The sequence below is a fragment of the Protopterus annectens genome, chromosome 15.part0, assembly GCF_019279795.1.
Source record: "Protopterus annectens isolate FY-2018-M chromosome 15.part0, PAN1.0, whole genome shotgun sequence".
Classification (NCBI taxonomy): Eukaryota; Metazoa; Chordata; order Ceratodontiformes; family Protopteridae; genus Protopterus; species Protopterus annectens.
In genome coordinates, this window is record NC_056749.1 from 677248831 (window position 1) to 677271405 (window position 22575).

General features: G+C 37.0%; 1 protein-coding gene across 1 annotated transcript in view; it reads right to left on the reverse strand.

The window, feature by feature from the left end:
- The window catches only part of F9 (coagulation factor IX), a 547347-nt gene that overhangs the window by 8666 nt on the left and 516106 nt on the right, over positions 1-22575 (reverse strand). The window contains exon 7 of the mRNA XM_044057303.1: positions 3133-3250. Within this exon, the coding sequence (XP_043913238.1) occupies positions 3133-3250 (118 nt within the window). The remainder of the gene's footprint in view (positions 1-3132; positions 3251-22575) is intronic.

The window sequence follows — 22575 nt, forward strand, 5'->3', positions numbered from 1 at the left end:
AATTAGCAATGTTAACTCCAACACCACTAATGGATAGAACGTGTCCTAACCTGCAGCCACACATAGTGAGCCACGATGAAGATCAAGTGAGCACTACAGTGTACTACTCCAAGAAAGAGAGACTGGGAGGAACATGATAGCTACCAAAGTGATGTAATATGCACCCCATTATTGTGTTGTATAGTCCACAAACCATTGTGCTAAGTGCATCACTTCTCAGGTGGTGCTGGACGCTTTAAATGCAACACTTCTCAGTTATTTGGGGACTATTTCTCAGTAATGCGAATAGCGCGCTGTGCTAATGCGTCCGTCTCTAGTGTCATAACATAGTTAGGTAGGGGTTTGAATCCAACAGGTGGCAAGTGTGTGTGAAGGGGGGTAAGTGTGTATGAAAGAAACATCCCTTTAAGGGCTAGGGAGGGTGGCCTAAAGGTTAAGGTGCTTGTCTTACAAGCACAAGGTGCATAGTTTGAGTCTCACAAGGGATAACTGGCTAAGCTTAAAATGGCTCGCAAGGGCAGATAGCTTAGTACTAATCTATGAACCTATGAACCTATGTCAAATTTTAGCTTTTGTTGATTAAAACCCCAGCATAATGCATTGTCAGTTTCTGCAAACACAGTCTAAAGCAGACCATAATAACACACAGGATAAACGAAGTTAACAGTGCTATGTAACCAGGGATAACTCACGGCAGAAGCAACAGCATTAGTCTTTTCTCTCAATGCAGATGGAATCAGCTAGACTACTTTCAGATGCAAAATGATCTCATTGCAAAACAAGACTTACAGCACCAGCACATTCACTGCTATGATACAGCTTTTCAAGTCAAAAGCAGTAGTAGAGTTCAAGCCATGTTCATTGTATCACATTCCAGTGCAATGCAGTCTAAATTGCCCCTATTCTTTTTTGTTTAGTTTTAAGGGTCTTTTATATTCAAATGAGCTGCCATCCCCCCTTGCTAAATTACAGCGCAAATACTGGAAAATAAAATTATACTGTCCATATGGTGTGAGAACAGAAGTTGCATCTTTCTAATCTTCAACAACCAAAGGCAAATGTGCTACCCGATGAGACACAGTCACTACCTTCCCTTGTCATAACCCATTTGGCAGCTGAATTAAGCATGATATTGAAACTGTATAGAATACCATTACTTCCTTGTAATTTAATGGGTATTTCCTGTAATGGGTTGATCGGTCTTTAAATATTTTGATCATGTATTTCACCACATGATCCACAAGGCCCCTCCCCAAGAGACGTCCTCTTTCTAATCATGCTAATTTTCAAGACTTTAAAGTAAGGCTGCTGCCCCCCCCCCCCCAGGTGAATCTGCAATTCCAAGACAACCCAAACAATCTCAAAAGTTCCGAGGACAGCTGTTCCTCCCTTTTTTCATAACAACCATGGGAAGAAAGAGCCTTTTCCAGGCTTGGGTCTGCAAACTCTAACAACATTTCATCCAAAATCAAAAACAAAGAAACTATCAAAGATTTTAAAAATGTCATCAAAGAACATTTTACAGAAATCAGCTGCGACTCTTCCCCTGACAATGGTTAATACTACTCAACAAGATGAATATAGAGTTTGTCTTCATCTAATCTGATCTACTACTATTGTATTTATGCAGGAATCAACAAGCAATACATGTTCTAAATTTGTATGTGTAACTTTTTCCATCCTAAAATACTTTCCTTCTGTTCTATGAGTCTGGGTCATGACTAAAAGGAGTCAACAGACAGCCCACTTACTTGGTCATCATACAGCAATAAGTAATTAAATAAATACACTTCATGTTTGGAATGGAAATAAATGTCACTGCCAATATATATTGGATTGGGCCTGCCAGGGTACAAAAGCCAATATATTGTAAAATTCATCCAAAACTATTGACTAGATGGATATCTATTTCATGATAAATGTCCTCATTCACTTTGACATTTTTTTTTTCAAACACGTTACAAAGCAGACATTTTGTCATCCACAGTACTGCGAATTTTCCAATTATGATTAGGCATACTATTTTATAATGTTAAACAATTATATCCATTGAACAATTACTTGCACTCAAGTTGGAATTGCATAATGGTGGTACCAGGTACATATCCTGATAACTGCAACAAAAATTGGTTACAGCTGCCAAATTATGAGCCTGCATTTTATTTAGGAAAGCTATACTTGTTGCTTTGGCAGATTTTTGTATCCTGATGTGCAAATTTTTTTAAAAAGATAAAGAAAACTAACACCTCCCACTTTTCATGTTTATGCAAATATTTTTTTCATACTTACAACTCCTAGAAATGTTTTCAAATATGCAGTTCAACATTAGCTATAAAAATGTGAATATAAACTTGTCACTACCTGGCAACGCCTGAAGGTATTTCTGAAGAAACTACTGATTGATGTTTTTAAGATTCTTTGCATGTTCAAGTTTCTATTAATAACTGCAGAATTGTGCTCCTTATACACTACTGACAAATATTAGCTGAAAGCTTTGATGGAGGCCAACAAAACTGCCAGTGATGTTTGATTCTGTTCAGAAGAGCAAGATAAATATGGTATTCACATACATAATTATGCAAATGGTCATAATTTGCATTTTTCTATAACTATCAGTATAGAACACAACAAGATGGTCAGAATTGCATAGCCTCACTTGAAAGCTGACAACCTACAGAACAAAAAGTAGATGGAATGTTTACTGATACTTTGCAAGTAATTTACAAAACATTACAAAATTAAAATGGTCTTGTTCATTGTGACTTATGCAATTTATTTTAAGACTAATTATATTGACAGATACCACCATGAAGATACGTTTTAGCTGAATAATTCTGCTGTTTAGCTTCTGTAGTAGCAGTTATGGTTCTACTGATGTGAATGAACACTTGATTTCACTTTACATTTATAACTCGATTTTGTCAAAACATTCAGCCAATGATGAGGAGTTGGTAGGTAACCTTCCAAACAGTTGTAAAGGCAAAGCAGTATCATCTGACTTTATCACTTTTGGTTATAGGATTAATATGATGACCTTTGCTTTTAAAACAACAAACTGTCAAAAATTAGAAGTTGTACTCAAAAGTCATTGTGAGCTTTGTTTTCAATAAATATTTTTTGTCCTTAGTGTACCTGAAACAACTCTGAAGTCAGTAGGAGGATAGAAGCAATGTGCTGCAGTGACCACCCATTTCTCATTGATGATAGTCCCTCCACAAAATCCAACATCATTTGTGTTAACCAACAGAACCTGCAGAAAGAATATACGTATCAGTAATGCATCTTATAAACAACGCTATGAAATGTACAGTTTGTAGTCGTTTAGGTAAGAAATTTTTGATGCATTAATATGATTTAGCATATACAAAATGGAAAGGTTGACATTAGAAAACCGTAACATCTACAGCACACCACTTAGATATCGTGTTACATTGCTACGTCAATCCACTGTAATATATTTAATACTAAGAGCCATTTAAATGTACTTTTTACATTGCATTGTAATGCAAAATATGCTTTAATGATGTATTCCGATAACAAAGGAAAATTTTACAAAGATGAAGGAGAGCTGGTAAAACTCTTCTGGGTTGTTCATAAAGATGGTGCACATTTGCATAAATGCATTCAGTGCACTGGTTAGTATGTCACTTGCCATGATTATAATTCATAGACCTAGATCACAGTGAGTTAAGGTAGATCACAAAAAAATGGCTAAGCCTTTGAATGTACACCATTGCCACAGACTGAATCACTGACGTTGGCTCAGAAATTTTACCATGAGAGGTAAGCCCATTTTACCACTCACTGTAACCATTTCTGAATCCAATGCAGCCCTACCTCAGTGCTTTAACTGAAATAGAATGCCTTTGTGGCCTACAAAAAATGCTAATGTGGCATTCTTGGGGAGCAGCCAAAGCTAAATAACTATGCACTTTTCCCCAGAATTGGCTGAGGTAAGGCAGTTACACAATCAGCTGATTCAGAGAATAGCTTGGCTGAGTAAGTTATCTCAGCTGGCCATGTTAAAGAAGACAGGGAAGATCCCATTAGAGGTCAATGCCAAGGAATTTAGTGCACAGGTAGTGGTGGTGTATGTATATGTGAATGTATGTATGTGTGTGGCTGCATGTGTGTGTATGTAGATGGATGAGTAATATCAAGTGTATGTTTAAGTATGGGTGAATGGGTGAATATGTGTGTGTGTGTGTGTGTGTGTGTGTGTGTGTGTGAGGGCTGTCCTACCTCTAAGATTCCTTACACTAACAAGCAAATTCTGCAATACTGGGAGGGCATTAAGGCATTACGGATGCATTAAAGTTTAAGAACAGAACTTTGGCACCACAAAAGACCTGTGGGCAAGAGGAACACTAGACATGAGGGATACATGAGAGTAAGCTACAGAAAGTATCATCCCTGTCAGCTCAATAGCAGAGTGTTAGTCATCTGTGATGCCACCAAACACCAGAGACAATTTATTCATCTTACTTTAAGTTATTAAAAATAACTAACTAACTAAATAAATAAAACAAGGTACAGTAAAAGAAAGTTTTGAACCCTGTACAATCAATGCACAAGCCTGCTCCGTAGCAGAGTGTTAGTCTTCCTCGCTGCCGCTGGACAGTAGAGACACTTTCATCATACTACTTTAAATTATTAAAAATAAATAAAACAAGATAAAGTAAAAGTGTGATCCCTGTACAATCAGTACACAAACCTGCTTGCTCAATAGCTGAGTGCTAGCTCTCTGTGCTACCATTATATGCAATGGCTGCTTATAACACATTATCGTTGTTGTTGTTTGTCTTTTGGCTTTTCTCGGTTAGGGGTCGCCACAGCAGAACTCCAGTCCGCTAATGATTGGCAGTAGATTTTCACGAACGCCGAGGTGCCAGCTCGACATTCAACCTTCAACTAAGGCACGCCCATTTACGCATGTCTTTCAAATGCCCACCCAACCACGGGGAGGACATGCAGTCTCCACACAGAAGGCACTGCCCGCACTCCAGCCGAGAATCAAATGGGAGAACCTCTTGCTGTGAGGCAACAATGCTACCGCTGCACCACCACAGATAAGACAAATAAAGCAAGATAAAGTAAAGTGGGTAAGAGCATCAAACCCTGCACCCTTAACACAGAGATCAGTTTGCCAACAAACAAGAGCTTTAGCTTGGAATGCTAACTGAGAAGGGCTTGCATTGCAGGATATTTTCAAACTATAAGAAGTATGAAACTCAAATTTCTGGGATTCCTGTGGAGATGCAAATCAGAGCAGCAAAAAATACCTTTACTGTGGCAAACTGTATCCAATACAAACCATAGAGCTAAAGTGCAAACATAACAAATCAATTATTCATTCAAATAAATGGCAGCAGCAATAAAAACATGTGATACAGCCCATCCAATGTAAAATAAACTAAAAGCAATGATTAATTAAAACACAATTAACACAATACAAATACATCAATTTATGTAATTAATGCAACTTTTGTTGCTTCTTGCATAGAACTGGTTTAATACTTATCATATAATTAATGCCAGGATATATGTCTGCTTGCAGCCTTGTGATCCAAGCATATTCTATATTTTCAAGCATGTTATTAACATCATGAATTTTAATACTAAGTCTAATAAAGTGGAAGCTATAATATGTAGAAGGGGAAACCTGAAAGCTTTGCTGTCATTGAAAATAAAGTGGAGAGAAATTAACTGAGCGTTTCTGCTATCCTTTTTTCTTTTGAGATGCAAATCAGAGGCATTCTGTAAAATCAGGGGCAGTTGCAAAGGATGGAGACATGTCCATCAGGGGGTGTGACATACTTGCATTATGGAAAAGCCTTTGGAACATAGCTGGGAGGAACACTAGACAACACCAGGGAGAAGGTTTAATTCATTACTTGAACTTGGTTTAAAAGTTAATACAACAACTGGTCTAGCATCACAATGCACTTTCCAAAGAATTAGAAGACTGAAACTCTAATGGCGGTCATTATTTACTGACTGTACAGATCTGTGATTTACAAGGGCAGGGACAAAAATAAGAGGGCATGTCAGGAACAGGAATGTTTTGTCGACTCAAGGATAGGTAAGAGATATGTATGTGTGTGTGTGTGTGTGTGTGTGTGTGTGTGTGTGTGTGTGTGTGTGTGTGTATGTGTGTGTCTGTGTCACATGCACACATGCATGCTTACTGATTTGCACTTGATATAAGTATTGGTGATTCAGAGACATGCAAATTAGGCAATGGTGAACTCTTTTCTCATTGCAGTGACTATGTCTCTGAATTGGTATTTTCTGTAATTGTGGAAACAGTCTCTTTTGGCTGCAGCTTTTACTGTCTGGGGTGAATTTCTTTCTGAATCCCAAATCTATGCAGTAAGATAGCACTATATTGAGGAGAAAACAGCTAGTTAGTAAGCTATTATAGTGCTTAATACAGCCCTGAAACTGCATTGGTATCTCAGAACTCATCCAAGTTTTCTTTTTCAGACTAAAATTAAAAGAAAGCTCACTTGTTTTCATCTGCTGAATACAAACATAAAAAAGCAACCTGTTGTCTAATACAGTACTGAAACTAAAGAAGTATCTCAAAGTAAGCAGGGTTTTTTTTGGTATTATTGCTTGAAATCATAGTTTAGTATCTCTTCTTTGACAGTGTAGGTATTCTAAGAATCTCAGAAACCTGAATAAAGCAAAATTCTTGTTAGTCTACCTTCTGACAAATCAATTACCACAAAACTCTCAAAGGTTTCACAAACTCAACCAAGCCATAAAAAATAAATTATTTAAAGCCACCAATGACTAAAAATAAAATATGATCTTAAATACTGATATGAAAACTGATATGGTAAGCGTTTTCATTCTATGTATAGAACTTCATCAGACAACATTCCCAAAGTTAAAAAAACATTTAAATAAGTTCTCAGTTAATCACACGATTCAGATCTCAGTTTGTTAACCCTTTCCTTTTCAATACTGTTTTATAATTCTCCCTATCATTGATGCCTGTAAAACTGCATGCATTTGGTCTTACTTGCCAACAATGCTCTTTCCAGTCCAATTCATCTTTGCCATCATATTTCTCTTCATAATTTAAAACCTGATCAATAACTGAAATTTTAAAATATGCATTACTAACAGTATAGATGTGAGATTCCAAAACATGTTTAGCCAAAGCATTGCTTAAATCTAATTTTTCAACAGCATGTGGATGTTCATATACCCTTATGTAACAATCTCTTGTTCTCCTGCCTATATGAACGGCAGAACAAAGACCACAAAAGAACATATACACCACAAATTTTGATTTACAGCTAAATTTATTCAATAATTTAATTTCAAAATTCCTAGCTTTAACCAAATTCTATCACCTTTTAATAAAAGAGTACTGTTGGCAAGTGAGACTAAATACTTGCAGTTTGCCAAGCATCAGTGATTGGGAGAATTATACAATGGTGTTGAACAGGAAAGGTTACCACACTGAGATATTAATTGTGATTAACTGAGAACTTATTTAAATGGTTTTAACTTTGGGAATGTTGTCTGATGAAGTTCTATGCATAGAATGAATGTGCTTACCATATCAGTTTTAATATCAGTATTAAAGAATGTATTTTATTTTTAGTCGTTGGCAGTTTTAAACCAGTTACCACATTTAGAATAATAGGCCAGGCTTAACGATAGGAGGTAGTGTGACACTACTGGCAAAAAGAATCATAAATACGCATTACACCTACATTAATAAGATATAGTATTAGCTTGCATAAAGGACTCCACAACTGGATTACTACTCAACTTCTCATAGGTAGCAAACTATATTCAATATCATAGTCATTAATAACCCATCCCCTACCGAACCCTGCTATCAGAAATCATAGAACATATTCTGAAGAATATATTTAAATGCAGTATGATTATAAATGGAGTCTTCAATTTCAGAAGCATAGCAAGGATGGGGCAAAGAGGCAGTCATCCATTGAATAAAGAGTTAAGGGGCACAAACAGGAAGTACATTTCCTGTATTGTTTTCTGTACTGGCATTTCTGAATGTCGGTACAGAAAACTCTTCACTTCTTGAGTGGTAATCTGCTGCAGGCTGTAGCAAGCTGATTGCTACAGTTAAAAAAGAGGTCTTTTTTCTTTTCTTTCTTTCTTTTTTTTTTTTTGCTCTTCAATTGAAGACTGAGGGAGTGAAGTGGTATAGGTGGAGGAATAGATTGCACAGAGAGTTCAGGTTACCTTTTATTTATTCATTTATTTATTTTGCTCTTCAACATTGGGGTGGGGCAACAGGCATTTGGTGTTAGATGAGTCAGATACAGCTCTGCTTAGTGTGGCCCTACCTGGCCCCAGAAGGTACTGCATATTTCACTATCTGTCTCATAATGGAGTAATCAAACTGACAGTCTCCCTCATTGCACCTGTACAAACAGTCCCTTTTTGACCACCTAATAGCAAGTATTCCTCACATGTTCTGAGTATCCCTTGCTTCCCAGGTTCCCTATCAGACCATTTTCCAATAACAGCTACTGTCTTATACAAATCACCAAAAATTCCTCCAAGTATAATTCCATAACCTCTTCATACCTATCATTTCTATTTCATTTTCTAGAAGTTCTCCTGAATAAGACTAAATATGAGCTTCTTGCAGAATTACAGTCAGGTAATAGGTTCACATAATAACAAGAAATGTCAGATGCCTTATTCTCAACTCTGTCCTAAAAGTTATAAAAGACAAACATTTCCCAAGTGTTATTCAAGGGCATTGGAGAAAAAGCTGCATCTGGGATAAACACAATTAAGAGATCCTTTTTTAAACAACTTTATTAAATTCACATATTTTCAGTAATAAAATGGGTGCACATACATTAACAGAAAAGAAAAAAAAAACATTGTGTTATATAAATATGTTTTCTTTTTAACAATTATCATTCATTCCATCATTGCATAAATTGTTCAAGTCCTGTCTTCCCTGAAAATTCATTCCTCCTCCTCCTCTTGAACATTGTTCCCTGTGTATTGTTCCCAAAAATTCCATTTATTTTTTGCAGTTTGCTCCTTCCCTTTTATAATGATCCAACTTCCAATTAATTCTTCTCCTTTACAACATTCAATACATATGTCGATAAATGTTGTGATTTGATTATGTGTAAATATATTCACAATAATTTCATTAGTTGATATATGACATGTGACTAATTTGTTATATCATTTATTGTTTTTTAATGATTGTTAGTTCTGATAAAGTCCTGGTTCATGTAAAGATGAAAGTGTTTAATTTTTTTATGAAATAAATTCTTCATTTCTTCAAAATACTTTTGATGGACCAATTACTGCAGTGTTCTTGACTTATGAGCTATTTGCTATCTATGTGAGAACTTGGCCAGTCTTGTTATTGAGTTTTTAGTTGTATGGTGTTGAAGCTTGACTCTCATTGCTTTGGTTTTAACATTCAGTTCTTCAGTTATGGTTGATTTAGATTTTGATTTCCATTTACAAGTAATCACTTCTTTGGCAGCCGATAGCATTAGACTTAGCAAGGCCCTGTTATGTCTATGCAATTTGGTTTATATATTCCAAACGAAGAGTCATTTCCTCAAACCTCCAACATTTCTGATAAAGTACTCTAGCAAAGGGACAAACCATGATTTGACTGGAAAAGATCTGAGCACAGTCTTATTAGACTCTATATCTAAACTGCAAGCTACAAATAAAGGATGCTGAATCAGCATATCTCTGCACTATGCAGACAGTTTGGGGTTTTCACTTAGCAACAAAAGAATATCAACAGTGCAAGTTAAAATAAGGTTGTTGTTTCCAGTAAACCTAAATAGATGTTTTACAGCTGAGATAGAAGTATTTACCTTAGTTCAGTTGGTGATGAGCAGGTTACAAGAGTAGTCATAATGAGTGGATTATGTGAGCGAGAAATCCGTAGAAGTGCGTCAGGACAAAAGGAATGACTGGGCATACATAAACTGGAAGAAAAATGGGAAAATGGGAGCAGGGGAAGGATCAAGGGGAATATGAGGTGACCTTTATGTACTCATTCCATGGTATGTGATGGCTTTATTAGATAATGAACAGTGAATTACCCTAAACTATGAAAAAAGGAGAGTTGTATCCACAGTGATAAATGTCTCATGTCTTTTGGTAATTTTCTTACTGACATCATAATGAGAGATTCAGTTCCTGCGACTTTATGGAACACTTTAACAAAGTCTATAATTCAAGATGCTTAATGACTATGTTGAACTGTAAATTTTTAATTGGTACTCTACATGTTAATAATTTTAAAGAAGGACCTGAATTGAGGATGATAAGTATTTCATACATTTTCTGTTTTTTTTTATTTGATCGTAATATAGAAGTTCAGTCTTTATGAGTTAATTAAGAGGCCCCTGAAGTAAGCAAGCATGTACCTCATTATACCTATAGACTGCACTTAGACTGTATGCTTCTTCAGCTATGACAACATTGGTTAAATGACATTGATCTTGATGTTTTAACGTGCCTTTAGTGACAGAAGGAGTATTTTATGCTTATCTACAGCAATTATGACTACAGACTTTTATAGCATCTGGGCCTGCACAGAGCATGTCATTTATGTTTTTTATATTAACAGATGATGACATTTTGCATTAGAAAAATGTTATGTTTCAAAATCAATGCTTTTAAATGTCTGCGTGAATTTTAGGGTTGCTGGTTAAAAATTTAAAAATGGTATTAAGTCTGAAATGGCACAGCACAGCTAAATGGTTAATACATTATGCCTCTGAATCAGTGTAAATTAACAGCCTGTGTGAACATGAGAGTTGTTTGAAAAAAAAAGCGTAAGACCAACATATATATAAGTTCAAGTCTGAACTGTTACCAATGATAAGTTAATACAAAAGTTAATTACATATGCTCTTCATCTTTCATGGCCAGAGTCACAGACTACGCTATATATTCAAAGCATCTTTACTAGCAAAGACAATTTATTTTATTTATTTTATTTGCAGTTTGCAAGCAATTGCTTCTTGTGTTTAATGGATGGCTGAAGTTACAACAATGACCGCTGTAAGGAATAAAAGGCCAGCTACTTTTTTATGTTTATTATGTAAGTAATCCCACTGGACACATGTAGTACTTTTCATGGCAACCTGGGAGCACTGCTCAATTAGGTAACTTGCTCGGAGTCACATATCTGGCAAATGGCAATGTTAGTAATCAAACTCCTTGTCTTTTTTCATGAATGAGCTCTTCAAGTAACACTGATGTATGACTGTATAAAGTACTGAGGAAAACCTCATCCATGATTTGTTCCTTGACAAATAATTGTACAATGCATTAATTAATTATTATGTCCTTTCAGAAGTGACTTACTCTGGTGTAAGCCTACCCTGATTCTGAAAGATTTGTTTTTGCTGCAAGTGACAATTCATTTTATCTCTCTCTCTCTCTCTCTCTCTATATATATATATATATATATATATCTTCTTCTTCTTTTCCCGGTTAGGGGTCGCCGCTCATAATTGGCAGTGGAGTTTTACAGTGTCGAGTTGCCAGCCCAGCGCCCAACCTTCCACAGAAGGCACACACACACACGCACCCCACCTATGGCCAATTTAGAGTGTCCAATCCACATGCAGCATGTCTTTGGGATGTGGGAGGAAACTGGAGCACCCGGAGGAAACCCACACGACCACAGGGAGGACATGCAGACTCCACACAAAAGGCACTCCAGCCGAGGATCATTCATATATATATATATATATATATATATATATATATATATATATATCGGTTTACACACCCCTGTTAAAATGCTAGGTTTTTGTGATATAAAAAATGAGACCACAGTAAATAATTTCAAAACTTTTCCACCTTTAATGTGACTTACAACCTGTAGAATTCAATTGAAAAACAAACAAATCTGTTACGGGGAAAAATATAAAAAATAAAAAACATACAATAATCAGACCATAACATATTTTCCACATACTTTTGGGAGACTTGATGTATTGTTTTGCAAATTTTAACCATGCCTGAATGTTTTTCTGTGTAAGAAAAGGCTTCTGTCTTGCAACCTTACCCCATAGCCCAGACATATGGAGAATACGGGAGATTGTTGTCACATGTAGTACACAACCAGTACTTGCCAGAAATTCCTGCAGTCCCTTCAGTGTTGCTGTAGATCTCTTGGCAGCCTCCCTGACTAGTTTTTGTCTTGTCTTTTCATCAATTTTGGAGGGACAGCTAGTTCTTTGCAACGTCACTGTTGTCACATATTTTCTCCACTTCTTGATGACTGTCTTCACTGTGTTCCATGGTATATCCAATATTGTGGAAATTTTTTGTACCCTTCTCCTGACTGACACCTTTCAACAATGAGATCCCTTTGATGTTTTGTAAACTCTCTCTGTGACCCATGGCTTTTGCTGTAGCAGGCAACTGAGTAAATGTCACGAAAATCCTACTAGGACAGCTGAACTTTATTTGGGGTTAAGCAGAGTCTCTTTAATTGATAGCAGGTGTGTACCCAAGAAGACTGAATGCTGTAATTAAATCAAAAGGTACTTCAACAATGTATTAATTTAATGGTGTGCACCCTTATGCAAGCAGCTTATTGTATGTTTTTTTTTTAATTTTTTTATATTTCTCCCCCTAACAGATGTATTTGTTTTTCAATTACATTGTACAGCTTATAGGTCACATTAAAGGTAGGAAAAGTTTTGAAATGATTTAGTGTGGCCTCATTTTTTTATATCACAAAAACCTGGCATTTTAACAGGGGTGTGTACAATTTTTATTTCCACTGTGTGTGTGTGTGTGTGTGTGTGTGTGTGTGTGTGTGTGTGTGTGTGTGTGTGTGTGTGTGTGTGTGTATGTATGTATATATATATATATATATATATATATATATATATATATATATATATATATATAATGTGTGTGTGTGTGTGTGTGTGTGTGTATAAAGCAAGCTAACATTGAAGCCTAAATGTTATCCAAAATGCTTCTTCAAAAATGAATGTATGACAAAGGTGTTTTGATGCTACATTCAAGTATAAATGCAAAGAAATTCTTATAAATGGTTACGTAGAGACAATTTGAAATGAAGAAGTGTTAGCTAGTTTAACATTTTTGAAGTGATATTATTCGTAAGGGTTTTCCTGTATGAATAAAACATGACAAAGATGTAAGGAAAAGTCATACAAAGGTTTATAGGTTATAATTTTGCATTAGAGAACTGTTGGATAATTTAATATCAGTACCATTTAAAAGAGCTTTTTAAAATTAATAATACATGAAAAAGGATTTGCAATTGATGTCCAAGCTTTGAGATTATTAGGTTTGTTCTATTTGTATGAAGATCCATGGTGCCTCTATGGATAAAGCAGTCTGCCAAGGAGAACTGACTTGGTATACTTGTTATAGAATTCATTGTCTTGGAGATGGGTTAATAAGTGCAGGGAGAAATGTGTACTGAATGTAGATTTGTATGTAAGGTGAGTGGTCCATACAACTGAAGGAATTCAGGTTGTTACAGGACTGATAAATTCAGCAGGCATAATCCCATGTTCCAAGTAAATGTTTAGTTTATAACTGCTATTATATTAAGTTATTAGATTATATCTGTTCAGAGGGCTACTTATTAGTAATTTGGGTGGATTAAGTTGGTAGACCAGTATTGGATAAATATGAATGAAGTGTGAGTAGAATAGCAATTATGCCCTTATTAAAAAAAGGCATTTTGAGTATTGCAAGACCTTGTGCAGAATTGTTAATTAAGATGAGTTACATTTTGAAATGTATGCGCATCTACTATACTGAGGCTGATTTCTTTAAATGCACTGCAATCTGAGAAAGATTTAATATTTTATGTATGCCACACTTTCTACATGGGGTCATTAAACATGGATATTGAAGAGTTAAAATGGTTATGCTGTGAGTGAAATTATAATGTGTAGAATGTAATAGTTGTAAGAGATTAAGAGCTCCAATAATTTAGGAAATCTTACCTGGTTATATAACATTCTGGGAGAGGTGAACAGGACGAGTTAATCTCAGTGAAACACTTTTACTCTTTTTGTATTAGTTTTTAGTAGTTGCCGATCTTCAACTTTTTGGGCATTGAACTACCTATCATTTGATAGGTTTACTATTAATTTGTCGACTGAAACACAGTTGAATAGTCATGTTGTCAAACCGAAATGTCAGTTTGCACAACATCGACTAACGTAAATGTCGAACCAGATGTCCGAAAATGTCAGTATTGACATTTTCGAACAAGAAGCAGATTCCCAGACTGTCTGCCTGTCAAAGTTGCCACACTACATTACATGTTTGCAGGGGGGCAAGCCCCCCTGCACCCCCCACACCCCCTAATTATATATACAAACTCTGAGATCGCATTAGAGTGAGGGTAAGAGTACATTTCCTGATCCCCACTATAGTGCGATCTGGCTTGGAATGTCAGAATTAACAGCAGCAAATGCTGTATTGCATTCACTGATGTAAGTTCCAACATTTTTTGTGTCGATGTTTTGAGTCGACATAAGGCTTTCTCAACATTTTGTAAATTGCACAAGTTGCGATTGACAAATTGATAGTAAACCATTTGATATACTTTCTCTCTCAGCTGGAGTGAAAATCCTTCTCTCACTGCTTGTTTAATTAATTATCTTCTATTACTATTTTGGATGGGAGGACTGTCAATGAACTGCATATAAGGGTGAAGAAATAAGCTTATGGTTCAACAAGTCGGTGGAGCTTTTGTACTGTGGTTTGTATTTAATAGTCATCAGTTATAAATTAACAGTTTAAGTTGATGGATTTAGGGAGAGGTATAGGGCATGAGGTTTGTGTGCCTTTACAAGACTGAATGGAATTTTGGATTTCCAGAAGCATATTATTCAAGGCAAAACTTTCGAAAGTATTTGGTAAAAATGTATGAAGACTGCGGACCCGAATGATCTATCTGATGCAGAAACAGTATATTTCAACTTGATTCTGTCAGTTGTATATACATAGCATATCTCTTCACCCTACCACCAAAATATAACCACCTTCTGTGTCCATTTCTTGTATAACAGTGTGAGGAAAGTGAAAGAAATAATGTATTTCAATGTTTTGCTCATAGTTATTTACTTCTAGGTGATATAAGTCATATAAGTTTGATTCAACAGTGATCATGTTCAACAAGTGTTTTCAGATATGTCTTACCTCCCTATACCCCCCTCCCCCCCAAAAAAAGAAAAATGTCTTCATTTTATCCCTTAATGTTAGATTGGGATGAAAGAACAAATGGCCACAGTACTATATTTCACCTTCTTGATGAAGACATTTTTGCAGCTTGTCTCCTTACCCTTTCACACAAAAGACAGACACCTTCTGTGCATAACTCTAATGTTGGATTATAAAATAACCACAGTAGTTTATTTTAGCTTGTTTGCTGTCAGACCTGTTAATACACAAAATGCTTCCTCACTCCTGCCCCTAATGATAGCCACCTTCTGTGTACCTCCTGTATATTAGACTTGGATAGATACAGCGGACAACAAGTTGAAATATGTTATTGTGTCTACTTGTCCATTCACTTTGCCCATTCTAAGTTACAGGGATACACACAAGTGGGTTTGGGGGGAACGGGCGAGTAGGTGTGCTGTAAATATATGTTTGACCACACCAAGTTGAAATGTATTATAAATGACATTTATTCTTGAATGGTCATCCCAAACTAATATCATTGAGTACATAGGAAGCAGCTATCTTTAGGATAAAGTAGTGAGGAGGCATGCTTTCTCTGTATATACATACATCTGACAGCATCAAATTGAAATACAGTATTGTAGTAATTCTTTCTTTCTTTCTTTCTTTCTTTCTTTTCCTTTCATCTTAATCTAACATCACAGGGATACAAAAAAGGTGGATATCTGTTTGGGGAACAGAAGAGAAGTTGTTCATTTCAAGTTTAATGTAGCCTAGTAGATTAAAGCTATGGGGTGTTGTTCAGTGTTTACTGTAGCCTCCATTTGCCAAAACTGTTTACTTTTTCTGCTTAATTTTCTGTTTGCATTTAAATTTTGTGATGGAATATTTTGTTTGGTTTAGTTGGTGCCATGGCATAGATGGATAAAGTCCGAACTCTGGCTGAGATTAAGGGTTTGATTAGCAGCTTGGGCATCTGAGGCACTGGCAGGGAGTGATGAGTGGGCTCAACCTGGTGGGATGGAATTGATTGATAATGCTCCTTGAGGGGAGGCATGGTCAAAAGTGGGGAGTAGTTCTTGCATGTTATGCCACTGAGTGCAGGCAAGGAGGTGGGAAAGCAAGAGAGTAGATCATTAACGAAAAAATGCCCCCCAACACAGTCAGTTGCCAGCATGAGCCCCAAGGATGCCCTTAGGTTCTATGTTGGTCCCGGCCCAGAATTAAAAGAAAGACTGTGGCTGGATGGAAGGAAAGGGTTGGAAGAATAGGCAATGGACAGGGAAACTGGAATAGCCAGATGGAATGAAGCAATGGGGGGTATTTTCATTGGTATAACTGGTATCCTGACAGTTCTGTAGATAGGTCATCTGGTACCTTGGAAACTTGGGCAGCCCTCCAAGAGTACTCTCCCCCTCAAGCCCTCAACCTGAAGTCAAGGAAAAAGAAAGGTATTCTGAAACTGTAGACCAAAACCAAAATTAAAAAGGACCCCAAACATATCTCTCAACCATACCTAATTCCTCTGTATTTACTGGTTTTGAGGTAAAACATTGGGGTGCCATGAATTCCTGAGTGCCCCCTTTAATTCCTGATTTTTTTTCAATTTATTTATTTTTTTATATATCCACCTTTAAATTTATGTCTGATGTCACCATGCATTGCCAGCATACAGGGACATGCAAGTGACATCAGCTTCATAAGGCAGACTGCTTATTGGACTCAGTCGGAGGTTTGGAGTATTTTGGAGGAATTCTAGCAGTAGCAGTAGCAGTGAGTGACACACAGCTGTGCATACAACTTAAGTTCTGCAAATCTGCAGAGTTCATCCAGTGCCCACCCTTGTCTGCAGGCAGGATGATGAGAAGATTTACTTTCTACAACTTCGAGTCTGGCGGCTCAGCCTCCAGGTAAGCAAAAAAGAATCAAACAATGTAGTTGTATTTTATCAGATTTTTGTAGCTGAAGTGTGTCAAATTCAATGCGCTTATTATGAAGTCTACTTAAGTAGATACAGACAGACATACATCACAACATATTAGTAATATGCATGCTATTTTCTGTAATTATTTCCCTTTCCATCAACTTCCTTGCCTACTGTAACCAGAAAGTGTTGTGATGTGTGTGTGTGTGTGTGTGTGTGTGTGTGTGTGTGTGTGTGTGCATGTGTGCGTGTATGGGGGGGTGCTTGAATTCCTGTTTCATATTTGTGAGTACAGATCACATGTAAAACAGAAGGGTTCATCTCAATCCCCACATATTATCTGGGGAGCCATCAATCTGTCTCATTATGGTCACTCACAACTGCAGAACTCAAGATGTGATGATGTAGAAATTTAAACTTGATAAAGCTCCAGTTTTCCTTACTTATGTACCTTTAACCTATTCTGTACTGTGAAATTGTAAACTGATTGCCTCTGGGTGAACAGTGCAGTTAAACATGCACCAGTTTAGTTTTAGCAGTGGGACTGTGAGGCTGTATAAATAATCACTGCTCTCTGTAGCACCTGTAAGTTGTATCACATATGCTTCCAAAGGGTGCAGAAATATATGACTGTGAAGACAGTCAGCTGCTTGGGGAAACTTTCCTGCCCAACATGTTGTTTAGGGGACGCAACATGCTTGCTGTGTGGTGGACCTTCTGTAACATAATGTTTAGATCAAGGACAAGGCACATATTCTATAATATCATGATTATTAGCTAACAAAACCCAAACTGGCAGGAAGGATAACAAAACCGTGAATATTTTAAATTAGTCAGTTTTAATATGTGAATGCAACTCAGGAAAGTAACTGTTGAAAATGTTCCCTGCGGGGGGGGGGGCATGATCATCTATCATAAAACATTGTCAGTTTGTCAACTTGAGTACTAAGGATTTTTTAGCATATGTTAAGAGTTTGAAAGCTTGTACATGTGAACAGAATGAGGAGTTGTTTAAAGCCGAGACCAAAAACCATGCAAATAGACCAAAACAGTCATTTTTTCTGAGAAGGTAAAGGCCAGTGAACATTCATAATCTAGCTAACTAGTGCAATGCGAGTTTGCCTGGAGTTAAATCATCATTATCATCAACACCCCTCATCCAGTTTTCTACATGGGGTCTGCTGCTGTGTGTTGTCAGCTGTCGCCATCTCTCTCGACTCAATGCAGTTAATTTTATTTTTATAAAAGAAAATTGTATTTTGGATTTATACATGTTTAAAGTTTGATACACGTTCAAATGTTTATATAAATGAAACTATTGTTCTGGTTATATTTTGTGTTTAATATTTTGTCTGTTCATCAATTTGTGTTTGAATGGTGGTATTCCACAATTCCATTGGAGTGGGCAGGCCTACACAATTATGTATGAAAATTTTATGTTAATCAGCAAACTGATTTTTGGCCAGTTGTACCCACTTTTCATGGTGTTTCGTCCAGATGTTTGATGTTTCCAGGTTGAGAGGAATGACCCTAAAGTGTAACTACTAGGATCTGAGATATTAGCACTGGTTTCTTAAAAAAACACATCAGCACTTGATCACTGTCAGAAAAATATTCATTTTTATATATGTCTAATGCTTATTAGAAGCTAAAAGAGTTAACACATTTCATTCTATTTTATGTACAGCTTAATCCTGTATGAAATTATAAGATGATTTTTCAAACCACAGTATGCTTTCTGAAACTGTAAGATGCACCCTGACCTAGTATTTGCTAGCACAGCAAAATTCATGTTTATGCCTTTTGGAAATGTACTGAGAAACAGGTAATTATCTGCTAGGTCAGGAAAATGCATGAATAGTGTATGAATAGAACAATACTGTTTTCTATAATATGATTGAATATGAACAGTCAGCTTTGTTCGTGTTATGAGAACATGCACAGCTGCGGAAAAGAAGAGATACATGAAACAAAAGACTGCTTGAAGAATCTGTACTTGCTTTGTGCTTGAATTAGCTATAGTACCTTGAATGGTAAAATAACATAGTGGGAAGCTGTATCTAACCGGTGGTCACCAAGGCCACGTTGTTTTTCTTAGGAGGTTTTTCATAAAATTGATAGTGCAAGCAGAAAATCATGGACAAACAGCTGCTATGTAATGATGATGTTAAAACTTGTGATCTGTTACGTCAGCTTGGTAGGCAATGTCTTATTAGAAAATGTATAAAAATATCTGCACTTCCTGATTCTAGTTAGACAAACTCTGTATTAGCACGTTTTTGTCTCCTTGCTGCAAGATTAAAGTGCTTTAACCTGAACCTACCGTGTATTGATCATTTTTAAAGTTTATTTTTCCTATGACAGATTGGTCCTTCGGACCGGAAAACTCTCGCTCTAGCTCAGGTCAGATGGGCCCCGTGGCATGAAACCATACGGGGAAGAGGCAACATTGGTTCTTCTGCTCTGAAAGACCTCCGACTGAATTGTCGTTCAAAAGAGGCCAGCCACTGTTTCTGATCTGCGATTGGAGGATGAGTCAACAGTTCCGGTGAGACGATCAATCACGGAGGCTCAGGTAAGGAGGAATTTACTTTTTCTTTGTTTCAGATCAGGGACTTGTTACAGTATTTGTTTTTGTCAGGGAGATTTTACATAAATCAGGGACAAAAAAGATTGCTGTCTTGTCATAGATCAGGGAAACAGGATAGGTAGGCAGTTATTCTAGATAAACTGTGAAAAAGAGAAAATTGTGGTACCACGTGATAAAAAGTGTTACGTAACAATTTCTAACTAAGTTAAGACAACATGGGAAATAAGTGCACAAAAAGTTCCCGAGATCCGCCTTTAACTGAAGACGCGAAATATATGCAATTACAGCGTGCCGACAACGTTAGGTACTATACAAAATGGGTTAATAAATACAAATTTGATGGGAAATTAGATAAACCTTCACTTATCAAACTTGTCAAACAACTTAAGACAGACGCAAAAGGTCAGGTAAAAAAGCAACGTCAATTGGGAGTTCCTCAGGCACACAGGTGGCTTGAGGAAGCAAACCGCAGGGAACAAAAGAATAAAAATTCAAAAGCAATGTTTTTAGATAAAGAAGACAATAACTTGGTAATAGCATCGGCCCCTCTGCCCCCTCCACTTCCCTTACCAGAATATGAAGTGAGTGGACAAGCTGATCCACCTCCGCTATATCCAGCTGTCCCTACAAAATCAAAACCGTTTGTCAGAGATCCTGTCGAGACTAGGTCTTGAACACGCAACTTAAGAGGGGATATTGAATTGTATGAAATAAATAAAAATTCACAAGCTATGAGTGAAGAAGAGATATGTCCACTCATAGAAGTACCAAATCCACAGGCAGGACAGGCAGGACAGGACCCAACTCTTCTAGTATATAGACCGTGGACACCGGAAGACATCCGGAAAGCCACAGAGGGAATTCCCCATCCGAAAGTTAATTTTAGAAAATTCTTAGAAGACTTACAGGGCATGAGATTAAGTTACCATTTAAATGGAGAGGAAGTAGAGAAAGTAGTCAGACAAATCGTAGGTCCAGATTGGCACATGATAAGTGGCAACTGGAATCCCCATGATGCAGAACATAGGCCACTCCCACATAGTAACGCAGAACTGGATAACAAAGTGAAAGGTCTGACAGACCGAATCTCTGAGAAATGGAAGCCTAGGGCTGACTGGACTTGCATTAATCAATGCATCCAACAAGAAGGTGAAACTGTTGATAGGTATTATGCCAGATTATTAGAGTGTTTTAATAACCATTGTGGAATGCATGTACCTGAAGACCAAACACATGATTCCCTATATGAGCAGCAATTAAAGAATGCTTTTTTGAAAGGCAGTATTGCACCCATTAGCAGCTTTATTACAAAGCACATGGCAGATCATCGTACGAGTAGATTACAGTCATTACTTGAATATGCAAGACATGCCGAAAGGCATTTTAATAGCAAAAAGAAAAGGAAAACTCAAGTATTTGCAGTAGAAGACAGATCAGAAGTCTTTGTAGTACAGACCAGGAAGAAGGGTAAGAAAAATGCCCAGGGAAACAAACAATCTGATAAGCGATCAGAGGAGTTTGAAAAGAGAAAGAAAAGAGGTGAATGTTTTAAATGTGGAAAAAAGGGACATTTAGCAAGGGATTGCAGGCAAAATAAAAAGGTAACCACTGAAGACAAGGAGGGTGAGGACTGACTATATGATAGTCAAGAACCACTAGAAGGGAATAATCAAGAAAAGACAAATGCAAATGTGATAGAAGGAGTAGAGAATGTGATAGAAGAAATAGAGGAAGTAAAAGAAATCACTGATGGTGAAGAAAATGAAATTTTAGACTTGGCATTATTGAGCCTAGAGCTCTACTTAGCAGACACAAATCCGGAAGTTACACTTCTGGTAGAGGGGAGGGAAGTTAAATTCCTGTGTGACTCAGGGGCTTCACGGACCCTGATCCATCCTTCCAAACTACCAGAAAATTCAGAATCACTTGATTACATATTAGTGAAAGCAGCTAATGGACAGCTATATCGAGAGCCACTCTCCCACAACATAACAATAACTGACTCTGTTTCAGGGATGACCCAGAAAAGCAAAATTGTTTCTGCAAAATGTCCAGTGAATCTTTTGGGCAGAGACCTTATGCAGATATTTGGCATAGCAGTAGTTCCAACTATGCAGGGTATGGAAGCACAGCGACAAATGGATACTTTTGTGGTGCGACCGGAGGGTGAAACATTTTATTGGTACAGCCAGGACTTGGTTACGACTGGTCCAGGGGCAGTAACCGAAGAACTGATTAATGTAGCCATCAGTAAATCCCCCTCCCTTGACACTGATAAACAGCATTTGTTGCATTGCACTCTATATTACTGTAGCAAACCAGGACCTGATAAAAAATATGAGCAAGAACTGTTTAGAAACCATGCTAACAGATTAGTATTACGTAATCTGTCCTGGGACACAGAAGGAAACAATGTAGTTAGCTGTTCATTGCCCCAGAAATTCCTAGCCCTTTACAAATCTAATCGATTACCACATGTTAGTTTAACTAAAGATAAGAATGTAAAGTGGGCAGACCTAGGAGAAAAAGTCACAAGGTGGGAAAAACAGACAGAAATAGAGCTTTCAGAACAGGGAGTAAAAAAGCAGAAGTTGAATTGGATAACACAGACACACCCAGCTGTGCACTTGCAGGCAAGTGAGGAAGCTGAGTAGCACTCTTACTAGAGGAAGAGGAAAAAGCCTTACGAGACATACCAGAGACTCTCTGGTCAACAGGGAAATCAGATGTAGGACTTATTCGTACAGCAGGACCAGTCACTATCATGCCAAAGTCAGCATTTAGACCTCAACAGAGACAGTATCCCTTAAGAAAGGATGCAGAAGTAGGAATCAAACCTATAATAGCAGCCTTACTTAAGGAAGGAGTA